We start from the raw sequence: 9,737 nt of genomic DNA, 5'->3' as shown, positions 1-9,737 counted from the left end.
ATATATATTATATATATATATATAAAGGCGACAGAGCACGTGACATATTTTCACGGATGTTCTTGTGTATGTGTGTGTAGATGTTCTCGCATCGACCGCCATCTATGTCGATCCTACAATGATTTGAATGCCATACATTGGCTGAAAAACTGCGGGTCTGACTTCGTCACGTCGTGGCCACCTGTTGGCCTCACGCAGGCACGGTGTCACGCAATCTGCGGCCAGAGACTATCACGCGTGAACGCGTATATCACGCGACTATCACGCGTGAACGCCATGCGGCGTCACATGGACGCCGTGGGCATATATGCCTCGCTATGTTAGCTGCACGAATGTGTGTGTGTGTGTGTGTGCGTGCGTGCGTGTGCGTGCGTGCGTGCGTGCGTGCGTGCGTGCGTGCGTGCTGCGCGCGCGTGGGTGTGTGTGTGTGTGTGTGTGTGTGTGTGTGTGTGTGTGTGTGTGTGTGTGTGTGTGTGTGTGTGTGTGTGAGTGTGTGTGTATGTGTGTGCGTATGTGTGTTTGTGTGTGTGTATGTGTGCGTGTGTGTGCGTGCGTGCTGCGTACTTGTCTGTCACTGTATGTGTTAGTGTACATGTATGTGTTTACGCATGCATGCGTGTGTGTGTTCGCGTACTTGCGCGTATGCGTGTGTTCGTGCCTATCTGTCAGCGTGTGTTATTGTTCGTGAGTCTGTTCATGTGTGCGCGCGTGTGTTCATGCGTTCGTGCGTGCGCGAGATTGTGCGTGTTCGTGCCTGTGAGCGCTCGTGCGTGAGTGTTTGCACCTGCGTGCGCTCGCGCGTGTATGCATGTCTTGATGCAGTCGAACATGACCTTACAGGTACCGATCCGGTAGTGCGCGTTAGCTCTCACTCGTGGCTCCCCCTCGTGGTTTTCCTTCAGCGGCCGCCATGTTCCCGAAACCGAGAACCGCTGACCGGCGAGGACGTTTGTCGCCAGAGTGCGCCAGCATCGAAGAAATCCCATGCATCCGCGCATGCGCGCGCGTGCGCGCAAAAACGTCTTACACGCGCGCACATGGAGTCGCTCGGAGTCTTCCTTCTCTCTCGTCTCGGCCACGCGCCGCTAGTCGTTCTCTATCGTGCCAAGATTATCGCGGCAGATCGAGCAGGCGACCTGGAAGATCTTGAACGCGTAGTAGCCGAGCCACGTGATCGTGAAGACGGCTATCGATTGGCACGTGCAGGCGGCGATGGCGACGGCGTGGTAGATCTTGAACTTGGTGCGAAACTGCTCGTAGTAGTCCGGCGCAGACATGCCGTCGACGTTCGTACCGCTGCTTTGGAACTCGGCGCCGTCGTGCGACAGGTAGTAGACGATGAACGCGTTGCGCACGAGCAGTATGAAGCAGGTGATCGCTGTCGGTATGATCGTGTAGAGCAGTAGCACGTAGACCCACTTGCGCATCTTGCGCGATGCGATGACGCCGACGACGCCCGTCAGCGGCACCATTATAGTCAAGTAGACGTTGCTGTCCTTGTGGAAGAAGCTGACGTCATAGATGTTCTTGACGACCTCGAGGCAGATGCACGTGAAGCCGACGAGCAGCGCACCGCAGGACAGATGTAGCACGCGGCCGCCATTCACCTCGGCCTTGGGCGGCTCCGGCAGCGGCTTCATCGGCACGTCGTCGTCCTCGTCGCCGACGTACATCATCGCGAACATCTCGGCCATACTGCAAACACGAGGAAAAATAATAGAGTTAAGACAAAGATAAACGAATTGCGAACACCTCGGTCATACTGCAAACAGGAACAATAACAGAATTGAGACAAGGATACACGAATTGCGAACATTTCGGTCATACTGTAAAAAAGGAAAAACGGCAGAGTTGAGACAAAGATACACGAATTGCGAACATTTCGGTCATACTGCAAAAAAGGAAAAATGGCAAAGTTGAGACAAGGATACACGAATTGCGATCATTTCGGTCATACTGCAAAGATAAAAAAAATAACGGAGCTTGATGTTTAGCCGAAGATAAACGAACGAACATGAACGTAGATTAAAAAAACGAGTAAAATAAAGGTAATCCATCTGGCGGCGTGCTTGCGTCTCTCTTTCCGATCACGTTGTTACGTAAAGACCAGTAGTCTGTAGGCGTTATTGTTACGCGTAACAATAATAATAATCATGATAATCATAGTAATAATAAGAAAATTATTCATGTGAAAAAAGAGACGGAATATCTTAGGTAAATAAATTGATGGAAGTTGCTCGCATACTAGAACGAAGAAAAAAACAATAATGATGCAGCATGAGCATCGATCACCCCATCTAGCGGCGCACGTCTCTCCGACCGCGTTGTTGAGTGTGGTCTAGTGGTCTGTAATCGTTACTGTTACGCTTAAAATTAACAATACAAATAATATTTATTATTATTTACGCGTGAAATAGAAGGGATTTCGTAGTTAAATCTATCGCGTGGTAGTTGATCGCATACTGGAACGAAGCGAAAAACAAAGATGGCGCATCATTAGCGTCGATCACGTAACCTTGCAGCGAACGCGCGTCTATAATCACGGTATCTATGCGTAAAACGGACTGACTTTAGTAGGGGGGAATTTATCGCCTGCGAGTTGCTGGCGAAGTGCATGGATAGTCTGCAGCCCCCTCTGACGAACACGACATACACCTTTTGTTTGAGCATGTCACTATACGCGTGATGTAAGGGCTCCTCGTATTCCGAAAAATGACATACATGTTCTACCAGCCTGTGCTGTGTAAGCGGTTCTGCCCGAATACGTGATGTATTTTTGGTTCAGGTACATCACTCACTATTTAATATATGTAAGAGTTCCTCATACGTTGACTAATGCGGTCTTGTGTGTGTAATAGCAACATATCTAAATTTAAAAGAATTGCACGTCGAAAAGCGACATAGCGTTTTAAAACATACACTGTCACTGTTGCTGAAAGGGTCGTTGTCGTATCAGGTACTACATATATGTACCCGAGGTACGTATATGTATACCAGACCTGTATCTTCTCAGCATATATGTACCCTGTGTTTAGGGTTATGGTTATGGTTATGGTTAGGGTTAGGGTTAGGGTGAGGGTTAGGGTACACTTCTGGTATAAGTCTGGTACACTTTGTGTATACATATATGTACCTCGGGTACATATATGTATTACCTGATACGACAACGACCCCTTCAGCGTCACTGTTCTTGCGTGTGCATTAGATGCGTACGTACATGAGTGAGAGTGAGCGTTACTATTACCCATTTGCTTCCACGTACTGTCGAGCATTTACCGTCTCTAGCTAATACCATCTGATTAATCGCAACTAAGCGTAGACACGCCCACAGAAGCAGTCAACGAGTTCAAATATGCTAACCAGCGAGTTGTGTCATCAACGATAGATGATATCAAGAGCTAATAATATTTATAATATTTATTAGCTCTTGATGATATCACCGGCGTGCCAGAGAACGGCTCGTAACTAGTAAATAATAGCGAAACGGGAGCAGCTCGGTGTGGCTACCGCATCGTAATTGACAGGTCTGTCAAGCTTAGAAGCACGGGTAATCACGAAAACTAAACACGCCTCATGAATGCTTAATGCCAGCGCTGTCGTTTCAATGTGGGCGCGAACTACGTACGCACTCGTTTATAAGTGCGCCGCGTGCGTCTTGTTTTAACGCATAACTGTATATCTAATGGTAACGTCTTTGCACAGCCTGGTTGCACCGCACGAGTGTAGCTACCGCTGTGACTGTTTTCACCACTAATATCTACCTATCGTCAAAAGTAATGTCTGACATAATATGTATCATAACATAACTATATAACTAACGTTAATATCTTATTTTAACACGTAACTCTACATATCGCTAAGATTAATGTCTGATTTTACTGCGTAGGCCTATTTGTATACCTGTTGTCGAACGGTCGATACATGTCGTACATGTCTATGCGGTCGGTACATGTCGAACGGTCGATATGTAACCGTACTCGCCTTCCCCATTGTAATTATTTTTGAAGCCACGAACAAAATAGTTGTGGATATTGTTGGATAGGGTAAATGGAAAGTTGGAAAGGAGAATGGTATTGAAGTATCCAGGGAATTCATTAAAGCTGTAGACTTATTAGGGCTGCGTCGTTGTTATCATTCAATCATGAAAAATGAGTGCTGTAGAAGCTACTCTAATGAATTGTGAAGGCATTAATTGATAATTTTCAAGATGCTATTCAGGAATTTTATAATAGGAGCGAAAGCAGTACGTAATAAGCCAGGATGTGTTTTGGTGGGTCAGGAGGTCAGGGTGGTAGCCCCGATTTTATTCAGATCCTATATCTAAAACATGCATACAAGGATAGAACTCGGATCGCTTCACTAAACATGTCCTCAAAATAACAACAATTTTCTGCTGCAACTGCTGCTGCTTTTCTGCTGCAGCTGGTACTGCTGCTGTTGCTGGCGTTGCTACTGCTACACCTGCTGCTTCTACTGCTGCTGCTACTGCTGCTACTGCTGCTACTGCTGCTACTGCTGCTACTGGCGCTGCTGCTGCTACTGTTGCTACTGCTGGCGCTGCTGCTGCTACTGCTATTGCTACTTATGCTGCTGCTGCTGCTACTATTACTACTACTACTGATGCTGCTGCTGCTACTGCTGCTGCTATTGTTGCTGCTTCTGCTACTGCTACTGCTACTGCTGCTGCTGCTACTGCTACTGCTGCTATTGCTGCTGTCGCTGCTACTACTACTACTGCTGCTTCTGCTACTGCTACTACTGCTACTACTGCTACTGCCGCTGCTGCTGTTGCTGGTGTCCCTGGCGTTGCTACTGCTGCTGTTGTTGGTGCTGCTGCTGCTGCTGCTGCGCTGCTACTGCTGCTGCTGCGGTTGCTGGTGTCGCTGCCGCTGCCGCCGCTGCTGCCGCTGCTGCCGCTGCTGCCGCTGCTGCCGCTGCTGCCGCTGCTGCCGCTGCTGCCGCAGCTGCCGCTGCTGCTGCGCTGCTGCTGTTGCTGGCGTAACACACGTGAGTGTCTAATGATCGCGACTCTGCGAACAGTAGTCGCCGTGCAGTACATAAACCTCGCGCAAAAACTGAAGCGCCCGCCGAATTTTTTTCACAGCATCGCAATCGCGCTGCTGCTACTGCTGTGTTGAAAGCAGTAGCGACGAGATTCATAGAAATGCACGCGCACGCGTTTACGCAAAAGACATTACTCGAATCAGTGTCGGAAAACCTAGCGCTGTATTGAATCCGAATGCACAGAGAGCAAGGTGGAGGAGAAGAGGAAGGGAGGTAGAGGGCGAGCAGGCAAAAGTAAGCGAGAAACAAAACGAGATAGAAAGCGAGAGCGCACACGAGAGAGATGGGGGACGAGATAGATAGAGATAGTGGTAGGGAGATAGACAACGATAGAGGGAGGCAGACATGTCACTGTGGCACGTAACCATACACCGAGCATCTCACGAACAATAACAACGCTAATCTTCGATTAATAGCAGTGGATCCATCCATCATAATTTAAACGTAACATTAGTGATTTTGCGTAATCAGAACGCATTTCAGAATTTACTTATGAATATTAGCAGCGCATATCAGAATCAGGACATATACGTACCAGATTGATACCGCTGCACTACTGAAATTCAACGCCCACGTAGTAGTTTGCTGCGCAAGGTATATTGCAATACCCAAATAGTGCAACGGGCAGAACTAACTGAACCGAATGATTACGCGTCTGCTTTGTCGGTATCGTGTGGTCCTTTACCACCCCTTTAATAGTCTGGTATGGTAAAAAATCGCTCGATAAGCACACCTCTGTACCCTAGATGGCACAAGGTCACCTGACTCCAAGAACCAATCAGGCTTGTGTAATATTTATTCTAGGCGGCGAAAGTCAAATGGACGCAAGAACCAATCAGATGTGTAGAAGGGCTACGCAACAATAACCTTCCGCGCTATTCGTTCACTACTTCGTGTCTGTAAAAGACCCATTTCTCAATGTTTGCGGCAATATTCGGCACTAGAGTGCATTATGCACGCAAGGTTAGTGCCCTATAGACGTCTCTACATTATGGAAATGGCCATTCTGTCAAGTGACGTAAACATGTAGATCCGACAACTTGCTGGGAATCAGCATCATATGCCGCCGGCAAGTTTCGAGTGAAGTCTGAACGTTGAATCTGTGGAATCCCCTATCTGTGTAAAATACACATAAGCACAACAGCACTGTTCGCTGTTTCCACGCTAGGTGGCGCAAAGTGACCTGATTACAAAGGCCAATCATATTTTAATTGCTACGCTTGATGGACAGCTTGACAAAGCTGAGATAATTGAACAAAGACGTAATTTTTCTGCAAAGGGTGGGGTGAACCTTAAAAGCTATTTACATTCATTCACCCTGAGATAATGGAGCCGTTATCCTGTTCCTGTGAAAACAGTCGTGTAGCGGTAGCGGTACTTGCGCACCTAATTGAACATATTACTATAACTATATATACCCATTCTTTAAGAGGTTTACACTTGCAACATCGTTAACCCTGCTTTATAATTTTATAACCAAATTACATATATCGTTAAACTTACTAAATAATTTAAACTCCCAACTGCACCTACCGCTTAATATACTAGCTTACTCTATTGTATAAATGTACATATGATTAAACGTAATATATTAGTTATGACGGAGCTGCAACTATTAATAATATCAGGAGTGAATAAGAATAGTCAATAATAATAATGGCTATTATTATTCACTCCTGATATTATGCTATCTACCGTATCGTTAAAAAAAAAATACTGCTGTCGCTACATCACTGCAAGTATTGTATTGTATCTGCATACTAATCTAAAACGTACTGTTTCCATTCATAGCATGTACTGTACTTATCGTTAAACACAATACTTACTTCCACAGCATTAAATGTACTGTCTAACATTTACAGCATAATTGTGCCTATCGTTAAACGTACTGTCTAACTTTAACAGCATAATTGTGCCTATCGTTAAACATACTGTCTACGTACATTCACGGCCACTTTTCAGCGTTCAGCCCATTTTCACAACATAACTGTGTCCATCTTTAACCGTTCTGTCTAAATTTACAGCATAACTGTTTACTTACTTATCGTTAAGCACAATGTTTGCATTCACAGCATAGCTGTACATGCATCCATCGTTAAACGTACTGATGTTTGGTGGTAAAAACCGACACAACAACCGCATTGTTTCCTGAAAGCGGAGAGCTTCGCGTGTTTTCATGTGAAGGAAGAGCATCCACAAGCAAGCAGTGCAAGCGACAGCTGATGCTTCGGTTGTTTTACCATCCTGCCTTACAGCCAGCTATAAACGAATGAATGCATCCGCTTTTGCTCCTGCTGCTGTCCGCGCACTCCTGCGAATACATGCACACGCCGTACTATAGTAGCGATCTAGAATCGGGAGAGGTTTGGAGGTCTATCCCTCATCCCTCCCTCCTATCTCTCGCTTATCTCGCCTCTCGCTCTCTTCCTTTCTCTCTGTCTCGCTCTTTCTCTCGCCATTCGCACGCTCTCTTCTTCCTCTCTCTCGTCCCTCTCATCGTCTCTTATCTGTTTTTCCTTTCCCCTTTCGCTCTCTATCTATATCTCTATTCTTTCTCCATCATCATCTCTCTCACCCTCTCTTTCTCTCTCTCTCTCGCTCGTTCTCAACTTCTCCCCCTCTCTCGCAGTCTCTACTCGTGTGTTCATATGAGCGTCCTGTACAGCGACCTCCTTTTCTAACGAACTAGCCAACTTGTCCCGACTGTGCGGAAGCCATGCCCACGCGCATCCTGAATCTACCCGTGTGTACGGGTGAACGATGGGATAACGCAGCTCTCTCCATTAGTGTGCTCCGGCGGTGAAGCTGCTGCTGTATCACCGGATCAAATGGCCGCGTGCGCGCAGACGCCTGGCGCGTAAAGATTTTCAAATTCGATTTAGCATTTTTGTTTAGTCAGATGCCTACTAAACGTGCAATAAAAGCGCAAGAGCGAATTCGAGTGCTGCTGCCGAATGGTGTTGAGTCGCTGTCCGTTACACCTAGACTGGTAACTAGTTCGTTTGGCGTGTGCAACGGAAATTTGTCGCGACAATGCCAAGGTCCAGTCTATGCTGTCATATCCTATATGCTATTCCATCTCGTGCTTCGACGACGGTAATGAATGCGCAACAAGCATTTTACGGGAAAATAATTTTTGGCATTTTTTTAGTTTATTTTACGTTCGGGAGCTCTAACAGAGCAAAAGTCATTTGCAAAATGCAACGCAGTGCAACATCAGCTCATCCCGATGAAGCCACATCAGGACACGTTAGTCCAATTAAGTGCACGCAGATGTGCGTTAATGCCTGCAGATGTTGTTTAATCAGGATGTTAAAATCGAGAGGAGAGAGATAATTATTGCAGCATCCGCCGAACGATGGCGCGATTGACCGTCGTGGGGGTAAGATAACGTTGCGATCCATCTTCAGTTCCTGTCTCAAAGGTTCCCAGAGGCACGGAAGCCATTACGTGCCGATACCTCGAGCTCTTCACTACTGAAGGATGTCGAGTCCTTAATCTGCACGTACGACGCCTCGCGAGCGCGCGCGTATAGAATGCGCCGACGTGTTTCCTACGTGAGTAATCAAACATTTATCGCCGCCGCTCGCGCCGTCGGCTGCGCTAACCTCGGCCTAGTGAGTGCATCGGCACGTGTTCAGCGCGGGGCGAATGTGTCCGATGGAAAGCGAGGATCATCTGCAAGGATCGTAAACAGGCGCAGATGTCTCGCTGAAACGCAAAAACATCTCTCGCGCGCGCCCTCGGCCCGGCATCAGCGTCGGGTTGCCTGCTTCCATCGCCGCCCGCGCTGTCATCTCGCACCGAGCGTAAACAAATATGCATTCGCTGCATCTGTCCCGTGCACGTTCTCGCAGCCTCCGCATCTTCTCTCTGCGCACGAGGCGTGGAGTGACGTCTATAGAGGCTTACGTAGAGAACTTCGCTGACGGGATGATCGTCTGTTGATGAAAACGACACTCTATCGGCCAGCAGGAGCCCACGTTTACACACACACACACACGCACGCGCGCACACACACGCACACACACACATGCACGCGCGCACGCACGCACACACACACGCGCGCGCACACACACACACGCACAAACACACGCACACACACACGCACACACACACACACGCACACACACATGTACACACATGCTTACACACACATATATATATATATATATATATATATAGCTATAAATAATAAACAAATAAATGTATGCGTCTGGACAACTGTATTTTTAGACACAACAAAAGAGCCCGCGCAACAGTTTACATTTCTTATCCGATCCTTCTTCACGACAGCGTCGTAAAGTCGCAAAGCCGTGGCTATACATACGCACTTTGCAGTGTTCGCGTACGTTCATAAACCGATGTCGATGGTAAGCAAGCAAGGGTTTGGTTAACGGTCCCCCGCCTGTTTGACAGGCATTATCATGTCAACATCAATGCGTGCGAACACGCCTATGTGTAGACGTAACAATCACGCCCATACCGGTCGCGCTCGCAACAGCTATATGTCAATTAATCGCGATACATTTCGACGGAGAGGTGACACCATCGCGCACAACTGGGAACGAAGCTCAATCGCAAATGATAGCTGGTGTGTGCGCGCGCGCGCGCGCGCGTGTGTGTGTGTGTGTGTGTGTGTGTGTGTGTGTGTGTGTGTGTGTGTGTGTGTG

At 47.4% G+C, this 9,737-nt stretch overlaps 1 protein-coding gene across 1 annotated transcript in view; it reads right to left on the bottom strand.

Moving 5' to 3' along the window:
* Positions 1-601: 601 nt before the first annotated feature.
* LOC106808185 overlaps positions 602-9,737 on the bottom strand; it is a 12,074-nt gene continuing 2,938 nt past the window's right edge. Inside the window, exon 2 of the mRNA XM_014810791.1 lies at positions 602-1,695. Within this exon, the coding sequence (XP_014666277.1) occupies positions 1,086-1,695 (610 nt within the window). The 3' untranslated portion in view covers positions 602-1,085. The remainder of the gene's footprint in view (positions 1,696-9,737) is intronic.

This window comes from Priapulus caudatus, unplaced genomic scaffold (genome assembly GCF_000485595.1).
Source record: "Priapulus caudatus unplaced genomic scaffold, Priapulus_caudatus-5.0.1 Scaffold13, whole genome shotgun sequence".
NCBI classification, from domain to species: Eukaryota; Metazoa; Priapulida; class Priapulimorpha; order Priapulimorphida; family Priapulidae; genus Priapulus; species Priapulus caudatus.
This window is presented reverse-complemented; position numbering and strand designations above follow the sequence as displayed.